Source organism: Brachypodium distachyon, chromosome 5, assembly GCF_000005505.3.
Source record: "Brachypodium distachyon strain Bd21 chromosome 5, Brachypodium_distachyon_v3.0, whole genome shotgun sequence".
Taxonomy (NCBI): Eukaryota; Viridiplantae; Streptophyta; class Magnoliopsida; order Poales; family Poaceae; genus Brachypodium; species Brachypodium distachyon.
The window spans coordinates 22520439-22538331 of NC_016135.3; the positions used below are offsets into that span (position 1 = coordinate 22520439).

At 45.0% G+C, this 17893-nt stretch overlaps 2 protein-coding genes and 1 long non-coding RNA gene across 4 annotated transcripts; 2 read left to right on the forward strand and 1 right to left on the reverse strand.

Annotated features, from left to right (window-relative positions):
- Positions 1-7222: 7222 nt before the first annotated feature.
- Positions 7223-12589, forward strand: LOC100842512 (PH, RCC1 and FYVE domains-containing protein 1). Of its 2 annotated transcripts, XR_001404643.2 has the most exons (10): positions 7223-7561; positions 7841-7927; positions 8265-8354; positions 8444-8530; positions 8611-8802; positions 9222-11240; positions 11348-11494; positions 11644-12011; positions 12097-12299; positions 12379-12589. XR_001404643.2 is itself a non-coding variant. In XM_010228931.3 (9 exons), exons 1-9 carry the CDS (start codon positions 7514-7516, stop codon positions 12215-12217), a joined length of 3159 nt encoding a protein of 1052 aa, XP_010227233.1. In that variant the 5' UTR covers positions 7223-7513; the 3' UTR covers positions 12218-12589. The 2 variants fall into 2 exon arrangements, 1 of the variants encoding a protein (XP_010227233.1); XM_010228931.3 differs by having other exon boundaries at positions 12097-12589.
- A 1399-nt stretch (positions 12590-13988) lies between these two features.
- Positions 13989-15018, forward strand: LOC112269410. The gene is made up of 2 exons (XR_002961249.1): positions 13989-14481; positions 14579-15018. It is a non-coding gene; the product is annotated as an uncharacterized LOC112269410 (long non-coding RNA).
- Positions 14914-17664, reverse strand: LOC100842816 (protein REVEILLE 7-like). Its single transcript, XM_003580344.4, has 5 exons — positions 17388-17664; positions 16898-17138; positions 16741-16802; positions 16196-16552; positions 14914-15914 (listed from the first exon to the last, which is right to left on the reverse strand). Exons 1-5 carry the CDS (start codon positions 17400-17402, stop codon positions 15246-15248), a joined length of 1344 nt encoding a protein of 447 aa, XP_003580392.1. The 5' UTR covers positions 17403-17664; the 3' UTR covers positions 14914-15245.
- Between the last annotated feature and the right edge of the window lie 229 nt (positions 17665-17893).

Genomic DNA, 17893 nt, shown 5'->3' on the forward strand with positions numbered 1-17893 from the left:
TATTCAACGTGTGAGTTTGTTTAGGTGGTTTACGTTGGTTCAAATATGTGGATCATCCACCTTAGTTATGCTGAAGCTGGAGCTGATTTCTCGTAAAAGATTCTACTGGCTGATAGAGACTGCGTGCTGAAATATCTATATAAATCCACGTCACTTATTTCAGAACTGCGGGAGTAGATGAACATGGTAACATACCACGACACCGATCACAAATTCATACATGTGGTCAGACTAATTGTGCAGGGTGAGTAGTGTCGGCGAGTATCAAGTTCATGTTGATCTATCGAGATCGGAATTTGGACAAGGGTTGACAACCTGTGAAAGTGAATGAGACAATGTGAATTTGACACGGGATGATTGAAAGCATGGAGCGGACGAAGTGTCGAATCTCCTTCAAGTTTCATACAACAATTGCAATTATGTCACATGGATGTTGTCAGATATGGTGACTTTATGATCAATGTGTGATGTCGTTGACCGGATATTCTGAGTAGTTGGAAACACAAGACGAGAGAGTGGAAGAACTTAATTTTCACGGGAACGTTGAATGTTAATGAAGAAAGAAAGGAAATACAACTTTTTCCAAGGACCTTCGAAAAAAGGAAATACGTGCAGGTTCATGACTAATGGTTGGAGTCCAAGGTATATGCAGGTTCATCCATGATAAGCCATAAGGATATATTCGCTAATATGGACTTTGTTGAATATGTGTACTATTAGGACTACATTTAGACTTGTAATTAGTGCAGGGTTAGGTGTTGAAATTGAACACGTTTAACCTGAGACTAATATATAAAGTCACTGCTGGTGTCCCAAATAGACTAGATGGATATCGGTAGGCCATGGCGCGGTGGTCTAACGCGTCTGATCTAAGCAGGAATCTGTCGTCGCTTGAACTTTGTCAATTTAGTAATTTGGGAGGAATATCTGTTAATATGCCCATGACTTCGGAGAGTAGAAGTGATTGTGGACAGAGTCAAAACGAAGAACACACAACTTTTACGGACCGGTGATACAAGAGATCTTTTACCACCGGCCATGGCTGAGTGGCCACAGTCGTCGTTGCCTCACGGACGAGTAGAGGGGCGAATCTAGTGTGGAGCCAACTGACTCCTTCATTAAAAATGTCAAAATAATATCCTTCTATATTAAAAGGTGTGGCTATTTCTCGGTCGCTTGTTTCTTAAGAAAAAAGGCTTAGATCCGAGTCGACGTGTCACAACCGTTAGATTAAGATTTGATGCTCATCTTCACGCTCTCATCTCTCATGTGTCATCACTAGATTAAAATCCAACGGCTAAACATGTTGACTGATTTCTAGTTAGAAAACAAGCGACCGCCCAATAGCAAAATCGTATAGACAATGACATCATTATCAATATGTTTGGAAGAATATATTTTTTGGAGTGGTCATATTTGAAAGAATGATAAACGGTAGAGTGACACAGTTTTTTTTTTTCTAGTGTTGGCCCTGACGAGTAACGATGGCGTTCCATGAGGAGATTGCCAGCAAGCAAGCAGGAGCGTTTCTTTTTTTCTTTTCTTTTTTTTAGGGGAGTAAGCAGGAGCGTGTGAACCGCAGCCTGGCTCACGGGCTCAGCGTGTAGGATCGTGCATGTGGCCTGGCCCAGATCAGGGGCGGGGTACGGGCTCAGCACGTTGGCCCGCTAGCATCTCGGTAGTTCGATAGGCCGCCGTTGCCGCACGTTTCGGCTAGCTCGTCCGGCCCGTCGGTCGGTTACCTACCATCTGCGGAGTAGTACTCGGCTGCGTGCGTCGCACCGGTTTTTTTCTTCTAGAATACGTGGATCGCAACGTTTGGGTATATACTAGTGGAGTGCCCGTCCGTTGTTACGGATCAACAAAAGAGTTTACCTTTAGACCATTCCACTACGACCACCTTGCTATCCTAAAGATGTTGAACTGTCTGTTGCTCATCCTCAACTCCCGCATGCCTGAACTTCCCCCCGCCTTGATGCTCTGCCTCGGCCGCCGCACATTGCCGTCAAGGACCTCGTCACGGTGCTCTCCACAGCTCCCGACTTCTCAGTTGCACATGGTGAGCTCCTTGTTATCCCGACCATCTTTCCCCTCTCTCTGTTCGTTGTAGAGCAAAGCGTCACGCCCTTCGTCGTCCCGCGAGTCCGCCACTGGCAACGAGCTGCCCCAGGTCACATATTTTGAATCAATCTTCTTGACAAGTGCCAGCGCCATAAATTTCCAACCGATAGAACAATTTCACTTTACGGATAAAAATGATTTCATATATAACACATGTTCGTGATAATACATCCTGAATGCAAGTAACAGATAGCAAGCAAACCATTTTCATCTGCAAAAAAAAGAAAAAAAAAAGGGTTGTCTTGTTTTGTGAAATAAGTACCCCAGGATTATGATGTCTTGAATGCACAGGAGAACTTGAACTGGCACCAAAAGCAAGAACTCCACCATCTTTCCTTTACAACTCTAGACATATATATATCAATTATCTTTGCACTTGAAACTATTTACTCTTGATTTATTCCTCTTCTATTCTTTCCCAGAACTGCAATCCTCATATTTACACCAGATAAATATCATAAATCAGATAATCAAAAAAGGAGCAGCGAAGAAAAAAAAATCCCACAAAGAACACACAAACAGAAGCATCACCTTGCTCTTCTTCACACAACTTCTCTAACGTTTGAAATAATTTGAGACACTTGTTATGGATACGAGGGAGTAGCATTAGCAAATCATACAAGATCAATTCTTAGTTTTTTTAGATAATGTTATCAATTTTTAATCAACAGCACACTGAAACAACCTTGGATAGGAACAAGGAAAACTGGATAGGAACACATCAGGCCATTAATAAGACCTCCCAACCAATGTATTTATGCTCACTTCAGATGATAACAAGCCTCTTTAGATGATTATGGTCCACTATAATCAATACGATTGAATAATATCTTAAGACCATGTCTTTCATATATATATAAACAGCTAGCTTGTCAAAATTTCATATGAAAAGTACCAAGCATGTGTTTCTCTCTCACTATCTTTTATCTACCCAACCGATTTGTGTAGTCCCTTTTAACCAATTTTTTGTGCAAAAGAGAGCTGAACACCACTCAATGAGTTTAACACAAAATTAGCATTGGGAAAACAATCACGGTAAAGTGGAAAGGCCTGACCCAATGCAATCAAAATTATGCATACAAATTACGATCAAGACAGGTGAAAAGAAAGGAGCCATTACTGTTGGCATCTGTCAACGTCATGTGCCGTTGTTCCTCTTTTTATGAAGTCTGAACTTTTCTCTCCTCTGGTAGTTACTCCAAAAACATGCAGTTCTGCCATCCTTCAGACATTCAGGGTAGAAATTTATGTAGAAAATGCATGGTAACCAATAGAAATTTATGTGCTAATGTGGTCAGATTTGATCACCGTTCACATGAAGCATCACCTGTGGAAAAGAAAAATTAAAATTAAAATGGAGTACCAAAACTTGGATTTAACCATCCTACATATACAGAAGAGTAGAAAATTAACACTCAAATAAGCAATGCATATCTACTTGAAGAACTTACACGCCATATACGATATTTTCTCTAAAGAACTTAGCTTCGAATTCTGTACCACATAATATGCACTATCTTTCCTTCCAAAAGACCAACATGAAATGACATGCAGCTGAGTTTTAAAATGAAACAAATTTAGCCTATAAGTGTGCATCCACCTCCTCGACCATGTGGCTTAGGATAATTCTCCCACGTCCCTCTACAAATCCACCCAACCCCACAAGGAAAAGAACCCAAGTGCTTGCTATCAAGGTTGGTTTCTAGATATACTCTGTTTTTGTACCTAAACATGTCAGCAAACAGAAAAACACATAAACAGCTATGTCCCTGGCTCTACGTGAATAATTTTTTGAAAGAATAAGATTGTCTAGACAGCCATGCACTTGTACAGAAACTTGATCTCACACATATATGCTACTCCAGTGCATCCGTTTCTCTGAACCAAAAATTATAAGCCTGTTGCTAGTTGTACCACACTACAGATCTGTTGTACTGAACAAGTATACAACCAGAGCATAGACATATGAAGCAACAACGCCTTAATTATATCAAGGATTTTTGTGACCAATTGCAGTTCTCAAATCAAATACAAGCTTGTGTAGTGTGTACGACATACATACTCCCAGATTTTACTCTTTAATAGAACTAATGATTTTCTAATTTGACACAGCCTGCTATTATACACAAGGCCTGAAACTGATTTATCACCAAGCCATCCAAGTGGTTAAACAACAAGAACATAAGCTTTCTTTACCTCTGTCCATTCTTTTTCTCTGAAGCTTAAATTCTCAAAGGTTAACATGCACTCTCTCCCTCACTGGACAAAATTTGTTTAAACAACAAACACATAAGCGTAATCACCTAGGGATGCTGCTAAACCCTCCTAGCTGTCGGACATCACGAGAGCAACCTGCACTTGCCGCTAAACCCTACTGCAATAATGATCACAAAAAGGAAAATTTAGACAACAATTTAATATCTGAAAGTACAACTTACCAAAAACTTGTTCGAGTTGAGAAAATTATGGCATAAAAAATGGTGCCTAACCAACTCCCAAAGCTGTCCAGTTGAAGTGCACCAAGCAGGTGATGATCTAGTACAAGTAGAAGAATTGTCGGTTTCTGTTCCAAAATTGAAAATAGTGCAAGATTTCCACTGAAGGTGAAGTAAACATAACCCAAATCTGTTATTTTTCACCATCTGACTGGACAAACAAAAGGAAGTTTACACAAAAGGGGAAAGTGCATTACTCAAAGAGTTAGTATCTCTGCGTCTATTTAAAAAATTTAGAGAAATGCACCAGCAATCATTGCTACTCTAGTATTAATCCTTCACCTACTTTGTGTATTTAAACAACACATGTGGCTATACCGGAGGACCCACGTTAAGGCCCATGAGGGCAAATGCCCCCACTTATTTTTTTGGTCCAGTAGCATATGGCCCATATTACAAGTAAATGCCCCCCACTCAGCCCATTTATCCATTTTTGCCCCCTCTAAAATGTTTTTTTTCTGGGTCCACCCATTAGGTATACATACCGACATATAGTTCCCAGGGCGAAGTTTCAGCAGGTTGTATAACAATCAATATTTGAGCTGGTTGTTACCTTTCTCTCCTGTACAACAACCAAGTTTTAGCACACGTTTATTATTTCGTATCAGCTACGTGTTCATGATTAATAAGCAAAATGTTCATGATTATTATAACATCACAGGCACATCAGTACAAAAAGATTGAACTGACAAAAAGACCTATTCTTGCTGCTAACTTACTGAAGATGGGGTCGTTGATGCTGCCTGTGATGATGAAGCGTGGAGAGAGCAGCGGCGAAGGATCGCCGCCTTGCTGCTGCCAGAGGTGACGACGCGCGGACAGAGAGGCACGGAGGGGCTGTTGGCATCGCTGCTTGCTAGTGGTTGTGGTGACGACGCGTGGTCGGAGAGGCGGGCGAGGCGTCAGAGTAGAGGAGCCGGAGTTGGCCGGTTCGGGGCGTGGCGCCAGGGCGGCGGCCCCGGATCTCGTCTACGGTGGGCGGCCGGGCAAGGCTCAGCGGGGGCTGGGTGCCCGGAAGCCGGGGCAGCGGCGCTGGGCTGGCGGGGCGACGGTGGCGCGGCTGGTTGTGGAGGCGTGCGAGAGCGGCAGTGGGTGATCACGGGCGGTGGTGAGGGGCTGGTCCGGCGGGGGCGCGGCTGCGCGTGCACGGGGAGGGCGGCCGCGCCGGGGGAGGGGAGGGTGCCAGCACCAAGTCGAGGGAGACAGATCGGGCAAGGTTTTTTTTTGTGCGGGATAGATGGAGCTTACGCTGGGGAAGATTTCTTTCATTCTTGCGATCGAGCGGGCGGGCGGGTGGGCTGACTGACGGTCGGACGGACCAACGTACGTACGTACCAAACTGCAAATTAAGTAATAGTAGTAAAGCGACGCTTTGCGTTCATATAATTGCCCCGTGCTCCAAGAACAACATGACAATCAAGCTTAACCACTCACAACGAAAAGGTGCTTGAGAGTTGAGACCTAGTTTAAGTTCATCCATAAAAGTCAAAGACGGACTCAGAATCTTTGATCGAGTACGTATATATACTACAGTACGTACTGACTAGAATCGTGGCACATGGCTATAGTTGGATCGACTGCTATCGGCCGAGGGGGACAAAGCTACTATAGCTAGAGTAGAGCCGAGGCCTCGGTACGTGCCTTGAATGATAGCATAGCGTCGGTCGTACCTGACCACCGCTAGTTTAAGCCGGAACGGATTCAATTGGCGATACGTCCTGCACCTACCGTAAACTCGGGCTCACATGCATGGCCGCTTCTTCACATGTGCCACCGTTTTGTCCTGCCACTTGCTTGCTCCTTGCATCCGTCAAAATTCCCGTCAGGGACACGAGTCCGCCATAAACTCCATGCATCCCCGCGTACAGGACACGAGAATATACGCCCGGAGAAAGATCTTTCAGAAAAAGAACACGCGTGCCCGAGTTCATTGCATCCGCTTGCAGCTGTACAGTGTTTCTACATATGTTGGTCGGGGCGAGCGAGAGCGACTTGCATGCATTCTCGACGGCGGCGTCGCACGCAGAGCCATGGTTTGGTTCGTAGGAAAAGGGAAGGAGGAGCCTCCGTGGTATAATTAACCCCATGTCCGGCTGTCTTTATCCCTCGGGTACCATGCTGCCGTGCCGGCTGCGTCCTTTTGCTCGCCTTTTCAGCTGAATCAAGGGTGTTTTTGCTGACAGGCCACAACTACCAACCAACGACTTATGGTCGTCCTCAGTCATCATATGAGTACATCACGATGAGCCATCGTCAGCCTGCCCTTCTTGGGTAGGAGTATCTGCCAACAGCGGCAAAGAACCCCGTGACAAGTTTTGGGTTAATTCCGAGTGGCACAACCTATTTTGGTACAGGCAGTGGCCAGTGCCTATAGAACATCGTTATGACCGTTAAGGCGTTAACTAAGCAAACATCTGCATTTCGTGAGCAATTCGACCTAAATTAGTTGTTAATCACTATAGAATGCAGGGAAACTTGCATAAAAAAATAATGCAAGGAAAGGAACCTAGACTACAGGAAGTGATGCAAAGGATTTCTGCCCACAAGCTGACACGGAGCTCACAGAACGAAGACGCCTGCCTTCATCTGTTTCTGCTTCCGCCTGTGCCTCGTGTGCACGAAAGCAAAAGGACAAAAGCTCACCTGCCACTGCCAGCGTCTCTCTCTTCCTCCTCTTGCTGCAAGAGACACCAATCTCCTTTTCTAAGCTTTGCTCGCTCCATATTTCCTCTTCTCTTTCTTCTTTCATCCTCTCCAGTCTTCTGCCTTCTCTTTCAGTCGCTTCACTGCCATCTTCGGCATTGTGTCACTTGCGAGCAAATACCAGTTGTTTGAGCCAAATCCTAGTTGTTGTCAACTGGTTGCTTCATCTGACCCTTTTCTCCCCTTTGCCTGCAATGGCTGGGAGCTTTGATGGGAGGACGCCAACAAGAGGTGTTGAGCAGGTTGAAACAGTTTTTTTTCCTTCTCCTTGTAGCTCCCTTCATCTCGAGATTTCTTCGTCGTTTTTGACTTTTTGGAATCAGAAAGCTCGGAATGGTTCTTCTGAACTCTCATCATTCCCTCTTTTTTTTTTTCTTCTGAGCGTGGGTTCGGGGGATACATTCTCCTAGTACTTAAAAACTGACCTGATTTAGGAATTTATCGTCCGCACATTCCACATTCCAGGGTGGAATGCGCCGAGAATTAATGTGATCTGACGGTTTACCTCTCTCTATGTTCAGGCCATTGTTGCTCTGAAGAAGGGCGCACATCTCCTGAAATGCGGCAAGAGAGGAAAGCCCAAATTCTGCCCGTTCAGGCTGTCTTCCGTGAGTAACTCTGGTATCTCTTGATGTATAAAGATGAGGGTTTAAATTTGGGAGTACAAGCCCAATTAGCTACGCTGTTACCAGAGACTACTCGTTACGTAATGCCTTGTAATCCCTAAAAAAAGTTACCTTAATGCCTTGTAATCCCTAGAAAACCTAATTGATCTTTGCTCTTATAATGTTAATAGGCCAGTCAAATTGAAGTATGGAGCGTCGTGTTTTCATTTCAGTTTACAATAATTGCTCGCTGATAAACCTATAGTCGGGTAAAACTGTTATGTAACTGAAAATCTACCTTCCAGTCATGGCAAAGATTTATTTTTTCCTCTCTTTGCAGGATGAGAAAACATTGGTATGGTACTCCAAAGATAGGGAAAAACATCTGAGCTTAAACTCCGTGTCAACCGTAATTCTTGGACAGAAGACTGTATGGAATCCGTTTAGCCCTGAACAAATTATCATGTTTGTTATTCATCACATATCACTGCTATTTCTAAAGGTTTCAGAATTTTACAGATAAACTTTCTACGTCAGCGCTGGCCAGAGAAGGAATATCAATCCTTGTCACTTATATACAGAAATGGCGAATGCTCACTGGACTTGGTATATCCCTTGCTAGATATTATCTATCGGATTTCAGTGCCCATTTTTCTCCACATATTTTGATAATCATCTTGACCCAGATCTGTAGAGATAGAGATCAAGCCGAATGCTGGCATCTTGGCTTAACAGCCTTAATATCAGCTCACAGTCCATTTTCATCAGTTGGGTCAAAGAGCGGTAGGCAGATAACCAGTTGCACAAATACTCCCCGCAGCTATATTCAGCGAAAGAGCAAGCTATCAGCTGTGCACGACACACCAAGGCACAAACAGGTTTGTTCTAGAACTTACATGATGCTATCTAAGGGAACTTTATTTTTATTTCAGAAAGGTTCATGTGGCAAACTATATTTGGTTGTATTTTCGCTGGTTTATCTGAACTTTAGACTCAGGAAATGGTCAATGGAGAAGCACAAAATTCTAACGTTCTACTGAGTGGTATCAATTGCATCAAACCACCCTTTGTCCAGATAACATAATAATTGGAAAAGGTTATTAAACGTGATCTGCAAATAAATTAATTGACTTGCCTCCAAACTCTATTTTCACAAGGAATGGATATCTAAAGTTGCTCATGTACGTATGTAGACATTTCTGATCTGTGGTTCTCTTTGAAATTCTAGGCGTTCTCAATCAAATTGTAATATTTTTCTTGAGATTGACGCTTAGCCTAATTTAATTACTTCTTGAAGGTATATCCATCGTATGGGAGTCCTAAGATGACACCAAAAGATTTCTTTGGTAGTTACCTTGATTGTTCGGAAGCATTATTTTACCAAAGACAGCAAACATTTTCTGATGTAGACTCTTACCTGGAGAAGCTTAACCCCAAGGTGACGAATCCGGCAAGACATGGTCTGAAGGACATTTTGGTTGGTAACAAACATAAGACACAGATTACTCAAAAACCTAATCTGAAAACATTTGAAGTGCCCCGGGCAGCATGCAGATTGGATTCTCTGAATGATGTTTTTCTCTGGGGCGATGTTCTTGGCAGTATGTTAGACAGTGAAGATATTCCAAAGGCCCTTCCGAGGTTAGTGGCATCAACCACAATGCTTGATGTACAGAGCATTGCTTGTGGGGAGAATCATGCAGCCATAGTCACGAAGCTAGGGGAGGTCTTTTCCTGGGGCAATGAGAGTAGCAGGACATTGGGACACCAAATAAATGACAGTGTCTCGTGCCCTAAATTGGTCGAGGCTCTTGCCTCTGTACATGTGAAGGCTGTTGCATTCGGATCAAAGCACACCTGTGCAGTCACGGTTTCTGGCGAACTTCTTGAATGGAGCGAAGGAGCTCATAGGCTGGGTTTGTTGAGTAACTGGTACGAGAGGAACCAATGGTCTCCCCATAAATTGTTCGGTCCTATGGACAGCATTTCTGTGTCGAAAATTGCTTGTGGCGAGTGGCACACAGCGATTATAACATCTTCTGGTCAGCTATTCACATATGGAGATGGAACATTTGGTGTTCTTGGACATGGGGATAAACAAGGAATTGCTCGACCAAAAGAAGTAGAGTCCTTAAAAGGGTTAAGAGTGAAATCTGTGGCATGCGGGCCATGGCACACGGCTGCCGTTGTTGAAGTAACAAGCAGTTTCAACTGCAACGCTCCCAGTGGCAAGTTATTCACATGGGGTGATGCAGATAGAGGGAAGCTAGGTCACGCTGACAAAAAAATTAAGCTTGTACCGACCTGCGTCGATTTACTCACCAGCTATGATTTTCTTCAGGTATCCTGCGGGGCAGCTCTGACTGTTGTGCTTACTTCTACTGGTGTGGTATTTACCATTGGAAGTTCCAAGCATGGGCAACTAGGCAACCCACATGCAGATGGTGAATCTATTTGTACCGTTGAAGGAACACTTAAGAATGAGTTTGTTAGAGAGATATCATCTGGTTCTTCACATGTAGCCGTGTTAACTTTGAAAGGACAAGTTTTTACCTGGGGTAAAGGTGCAGATGGGCAACTTGGTTTAGGTGACTATGACAATAGGAGCTCTCCTACTTTAGTAGAGGCACTACAAGGTAGGCATGTTCAAAGTATAGCTTGTGGCTCCAATTTTAGTGCCGCAGTCTGTTTGCATAAGGGTATGTCAGTAAAGGACCAATCCATATGCAGCGGATGCCAGATGGCTTTTGGTTTTACTAGAAAGAAGCACAGCTGCTACAACTGTGGTTCCATGTTCTGCAATTCCTGCAGTAGTAACAAGATTGCAAAGGCAGACAAGAACAGAAGATATCGTGTTTGTGATGTGTGCTTCTGTCAGCTACAGAAAGTCGTGGATTCTAGCAAATTCAAGCCACAACCAAAGATCAGCAAGGGAGACATGTTTAGAGCAGAAATAAAGGCATATACACCTAAACTGTCACGTTTATTCAAGGAAGCAAACCTCATTGTAGAAAAGATGGCCGCAGTACAAGGTCCCAATCAGAAAAATGTGGATTCTGCCATTCCAATTCAAGAAAAAACTCGAAGATGGGGCCAAGTTGAGTGTCCTGGTCAATTTGTATCTGCACGAGAAAATTTCAAGCATCAGCCGATATCAAATAACCAGATGCACAGTGTATCTTTTTCCCAAAGAATGCATGACTCTGTAGGGCTGAAGGTTGGCAACTCTTTGCGACGGTCTACTGATAGCCAGAAAGAAGAATTGACTATGACGGAGACGATGCTCAAGGAGGAAGTAAAACAGCTTCGCTCACAGGTAATTCACTTATTGTTGGTCAGCAATTAAGCTCCCCCAACCCCGCCACACCCACCTATCCCTTTGACAACTGAAGAAAGCTCATGTTCTTGTTGCTGTTCAAGCAGGTCACTGCTCTTGGAGAACAATGCCAGCAGAAAAATCTTATAGCCCAACTTTACAAACAAAGACTTGATGAGACATGGTTACTTGTTAGGGATGAGGCGGCAAAATGTAAAGCTGCAAAAGATATCATAAAGGTTTTAACCAATCAGGTATGAGCTCAACGTAATCTCGTTCCATGTTAATGATGGTATCTGTTCCAGTAACAAAGAACTAATATCACTGCATGATATCTCAAAAGAAAATACCACTGCATGATGCACCACTCCTCCTTGATGTTTGGCTATTGTAAACTGTGCAGTGTAATGCCTTGTCAGAAAAACTTTCAGTTGGACAACAATCAGGAAACTCAAAGATCACACCTAATAGCGTCCCAAGACGAGCACCTTCAACAGATGTCGTTGTGCCAGCAGATGGATCATTCAGTCATCATAATATCGCCAGAACATTTGACAGCGATGGATATACCACGGAATCAAATTCCACGGCTGCTCCAATTGATGGTCACCAGAATATCGCCAGAAAATCTGACGGTAGTGGATATACCACAGAAGCAGATTCCACTTCTGCTCCAATTGATGGCGTGATCGAGCAGATTGAACGTGGAGTGTATGCTACACTTGCTGTATCCCCAAGCGGACAGAAAGACATAAGGCGAATGAGATTCAGGTGAATCATATAAGGCTTTATGGTGGTTTTTGCTGATTACCTGTTGTTTTACTTGCTTGCTGATAACGTGTTATTGGTTATGCAGTCGGAAGCATTTTAGCGAGAAGCAAGCTCAACGCTGGTGGGAAGAGAACATGAGCAAGGTATATGAAAAGTACAGCACCAAGAAAGCGGCTACACCATCTCTGAACTGCCATTTACGGTGACCAGCACAAGAATTGTACATGGGGGTAACCGGTGCTACCAAATTGAACAGACCAAACTGAACAATTGAGCAGTATTCAGCAGGTAGGCGCGTAGCATGAAGCAGCGGGAATTTTGTAAACTGCATAGTGATCTAATCAACTTTGCTTTGTACAATGCGCAGTTGAACTTACTGTCAATATGCTTCCACCAGGAAGAACTGGCCAACTGGGTGGCGCCATGGTTTGTTCCGTTTATGTACAGATTCCGATAGGTTTGATGTTGATGAGATGGGAACGCAAGGGTTTGGATATATGGTTCCGGTTAGAATTTGGGTTGTGGGCCTGATCAACCAAAGACCAATTTTAATAAATTCTCAAAATTTCAAAGGACCATTCATGAAGTGGGATGAGGAGAGTGTAAATGGGAATATTCTCACCTTACTAGTTTAGAGTGAGTGAGACCAACATATAAGGAATGTTGCTTCTCACCTATTGAGCAAGTGAGCAAGCGAAATCCCCACACGCGCTCCTCCGCTTGCCTCGTCACAACGCACGCGCGCGTCACGTTTCGTGGATCGATTTCGAGCCGTGCCGGTGCGGGGCCGGGATTCTTATTTTTTTGTCACGCGCGTGAGGTATTTTTGGAATCTGTTACGGATGCGTGCAGATTTTGTGGAGTCGGTTCAGGTTTCCTAAACCGAACCGATCTATACCTGCATGATTATATATACAGCCGTCTCCTCCCTCCGATCGGTACGCAACACAACCAAGCTAGAGCTTCGCCTTTCTCTTGCTTTTGTGCCGTCATCGTAGTCTACTCCATCCCGAGCGCCGGCGTGCACCAGCGATCGGGAGAGCAGGTCTCTAGAATCTTTCGCCTTTGCGATCCTTTACGGGAGAGGGCGAATAAGGTTTTTGGGAAGCGCTCCGCGCGACTGCTCGCTTTCCTGCAACCACGGGTTGTCTGCCTTCTCGAACCAGCGGGTGCGCGACGCGCCGCCATCTTGTTCGTCAACAACTTCGTCAAGCGAACACAACATCAACGGCTTCCTCTCCACTGCAACAGTACGTACACCGTAATTCGATCTACCGTTTAGTTATGATCTGGGAGATTATACTATTATTGATTGTGCTGTTGAATACCTCTAGTATATTCGAAATGCATATGGTAATTGTTGCTGTCGTCATGATCTATATTATGAAACTAATACAGCGCCCGTGCGTTGCCACGGCCTCTTAAACATGTGCACACGAAAATTCATGTTTATACAAAACATAACAATATAATTGGACATTCATCAAAATGATCTCGGGGCTGATGCTAGCAGCCGCAGCCACAGACATGGCACCCAGTCCACACCGCCTGCCGGCCGTGGCTGGCGTCAGAGCACGGGGTGGTGCAGTGCACGAGGAACGGTGGATAGCGCCGATCAGTCCTGGACCCCTTTGCTCGTCTCTTGCACGATAATCTAATCCGACGCCCGACGGTGGCCCGGGAAGGCAACGCTGTGCGAATAGGAAAAAGAAGGTTCGATGGAGTGTAAGGAGACACGAAAAATCAGAACATGCACGGAAATTGATGCACGGCGGACGACAACGAAGAAAACCTTCCTACTTTTATTATTAGGGATTAATCATTAATTTGTTATTTTCAAAATTGCTTAATTTTCCAACGGTTCCACCCTGAGCCCTTGAATGGAATGACAATGTGTCGTTGATCTGTCTGCTCAAGAGAGCAAAGCTGATATAGATCAGTTCTGAACCGAATTCCTGTCATAATGGAAAAGCATTGTACATGAGAATACGGTTTCTGTTGCGGCGGAGGACACATCGCAGAAGCAGAATACAAACCCTTGAAATCCCCAGAGGGCACAGGCGACCGCCCGCGCGTCTTCGCCGACCACCGTTAGGCGTTAGCCCCGCCGCCGCTCCTTCTCTACTCTACTCCTCGTCCTCTCCATCCCCCTCGCATCCGCATATTCCGGTCGCCTCATCTGGCGGGTCCTGCAGTGCGCGCGGTCTCTACGCCGCCGGCGCCATCGCCTGCTTCCGCCTACCGAGCGCCTCCGCTAGCAGCGCCACGAGGCAGCACGTCAGCGGTAGGCGTCTCGTCGTGCATCCTCGGCTCCTCGCAAAGATTTCCGAAAATCCAGTACCATGGTCAGAGGGACACAGGATCCGAAGGAAATCAATTTGGATTCCCCACGCCCCACGGGCCACGGGCAGTTCTTCAGCACGGATCTTAAAGCATTTTCGCCCTCCCGGGTACAGGCCTTCCCAGAACGGTAAAAACTAGGCTGCTTTTCATCTCAACAAACTAAAACTAGGTTTCTTTTCATCTGCTAGTTTCTGATAATTGCGATTTCTCCGAACCATTCCCAGTTCCTGGGCGGTAAAGTAATCTTTGTTGATGTTGCAAAGCGAAGGTCTGGAGTCTGGGCTCCAAATTCACTGCCAAATCAGATAGCGAATTCGTGTGGGTACAACGCATATGAGAGAATCCGTCAGGTTTAAATGTTCACCCGTATTGTTGCTAATACAAAGAAGGGTTTGACAACCAGTTTCCATCTAATTCCATGCATCTAGTACATCACAGCATCTTGGTACAAGTAGAAGTTACTCTTGGCATGCTTAGCATTTTGCATGTAAAGGATGGGTTTCACCTGTTTGGCATGAGTTTCTAAAGTTGATCCATCAAAAACATATAGTAGTACAACTGAATAAGGCCTTGCAGCATTTCTGCTATATTTGTCATTGTTTTACAGATAAGAACTGTATATTTTACATCAGTGCAATCCTACTACAATTGTCCCAAAATATAGGCCATCATTGACCTCTGAAACTCCAACGTTAAGGCAAAATTACACACACACTATCTGTGAGGGAGTATGAAGACACAAGATCCACAGCTGCTCTTCCATTTGTGGAAGACCAACGTAGTTTCAATCTGCCTCATGAGTAACTGAAGAACAGCCTTTGTTAAGTACAGTAGTCATTTATGCTCAATATCACCATCTATAGTAGCGTTGTGACAGTCAGGACTTAACAATTACAAGCACAACCTCGTCATCTCTCCATCTGCCTCCTCGCCGGGGGCCTGTGGCTGTACCTTGCTTTCAGCTGCACACCTCTTGTATGGCATGAATCCTCGTTGGTGGATAGAGTTTGGGCTCACATATTTTCTGAAGCCTGCAACAGGTACTATTGTGTCATCATCGCCATTTGCTTTTGTACAGGATTCAGCATAATCTGAACACTGAGTTGTGGTTTCAGGCACACTGCTGGATGTTGTGTTTGATTCTGCCAGTGATGCTTCCCTCCGCGTAAGTTTGTATTCAGCTTCAGAAGGTTGCTGCTGATGTTGTTGATCTGAAGTTACAGGCTTGGGGTTTGACAGCTGGGGGTAAGGCACACTTCCATCATTGTAGCTGAAGAAAACTGCCCCTTGGGGAAGATAACACATAAACTGTTGCATATTTGTCAGCCATGGGTTCCATGTGTTCTCTTCTGATGCACCGTGGGAAGAAAACTTCCCAGTTCCACTGGTGGTTGTCTCAGCTGAAGCATCCAGCTCCATTTCTGTGACAGTCTGCATGTTACAGAGGTTTGGCCGCTGATGTGAATCATTGACCACAACTCTCTTCCCAAATAACTTAAGGACTGGAGCTTCGGATGTGTCACACACAACTTCTTTGGAAGTATTACTGCCCTTGACCTCCTGAAATGCAAAATTGATGAATTCGTTAGGATTGAAAAGTTAACGCTTCAGTCAATTTGATCGTATTGTCAAGTGCGTTATTGATCATATTGTCAAGTGGGTTGAAATATATAAATTACAAGATACCAAAATTACTGTCAATAATGCACAAAGACTTGTTGGTGCATCGATATGGTGGAGAATTATCGGACTTAAGATCAGGTACCCCACATCTACATCCTTGCAAGATATAAAGACGATTTGCTTTGTGTGGGATTACTACTATGTCGCTGAGAAAGTACCTCAGCATCGGTTGGTGGCACTTGCACAGCGAACTCATCCGTTGCTATGCTTGAAGTGGGGCATCTCTCTTCAATGTCAATCGTCGAGGTATCGCTGTCAAAGTTCTCAGAGCCAATCAGGGATGCGGTCACAACAGATGTCGGCGAACCATTCACCTGCTCACACAGGGTCTGCTGCATCTGCAGCTGAGGCTTCTGAAGCCGTGGGAGTTCACGGGCGAGATTGCCCGATGCACTCCTCATATTGCACGGGTACGGGTGCACCGACTTCCTCTTGGGCCGCGGCGGAGGGATCTGAATCGCCGGCGCTGCGGCGCCTGAGCTGTTGCTGCTATCCCCGGACGATTCTCTGATAACCTGAACAAGTTATGGCATACAGCAAGTCAGAAACATGGCATCGACACACAGCATGGATAGCATCTGCTCTCCATGATTGAGCGGCTTACATCGGCTTGCAAGCAACACAACCCATGGATTTTACTCCATGGAGTATTATTTTCCGAGCCAGATGAAAGGGGATTTTGTACAAGAGAAGGCTATGAGACCTTGGAGAAGAATTTCTGCGCGTGGCTCCTGATCTGCACGGCTGTCTTGGTGCCGATGTGCTCTGCGGAGTCAAAGCGTAACCTTGTCAGATAAGGCCTGGTTAATCGGATGCTTTACACATGGCGGCTCACGGAGCTTGTTGAAGGTGAAAAGTACCTTGTATACGGCGCCAGGCGCGGCCGTGGAGATGCATGGCTTCCAAGAAGAGCTTGTGTTCGTCCTCGGTCCATTTCTCCCGCTGCTTCGTTATCATGTAAGGCTTCCGCGCCTTGGGGACTCGCGCTTCGGCTAGCATGTCGATGTCGCTGGAATTCTGAGGATTCCTGAGATCTTCCGTGATGTTTTGGTGCCCAACTTGAGCAGCACCAGGTCTTTGATCATCTATCGCCTTGGTTTGCTTCAGGGAGAAAAAAAGGAACGATTCTGTTAGACTCGATTTCATGGGGATACAAATATCTAGCATATTTTCTGCAAAAGAAGATATTTCCAACAAATATCTAGCATATTTTCGTTGGGAAAAACAGTTCCTTGACCATGCATCTGCCGTGAAGGAATACTTCATCCAACATGTTTTGCTCTACTACTCCACGAAACGATCCAGAAGAAACTCAGTTGAACAGAACACCATAAAAATAAGATTAATTACCTCAAAACAAGCCATATCTGCAGACTCTTGAACACAAATACTACCAGCGAAGCCAAATCCTGCTGCAGCAACAACAAGGCTACCACGAAAAGAAGCAAAGTCACTAACTCCTAAAATTTAGTTTCCAGAAGCTGTTTGATGAGGCAGTAGGGAGAGAGCAGGAGGCTGTGGGGAGAAGCCAAGAAATGAGGCGTGCGTTACGACCAGCAGGCGGGGGAGGGGGAGGAGAAAAAGAGCGAGGCCAGGGTGCCACGTCGGACAGGATTTTTGTTCGCTTTACGCTTTTCCGGACCGCTTTTCTGACCTCCCGCAAATATCCTAGGGAGAAAATCAGGAGGCCGCTCGATTCTTGTGGCTCTCGCTGCTTCCCGACTACTCCTACACTTCTTCTTTTTTCCGAAAAGAAGACTACTCCTACACTGTAGCGAGCAAGCCACAGCAGGTGTAGTAAATCGGGAGGTCGCTCGATTCGTTTGTTTGGCAGCAGCGAGCCAGCGAGCAAGCCA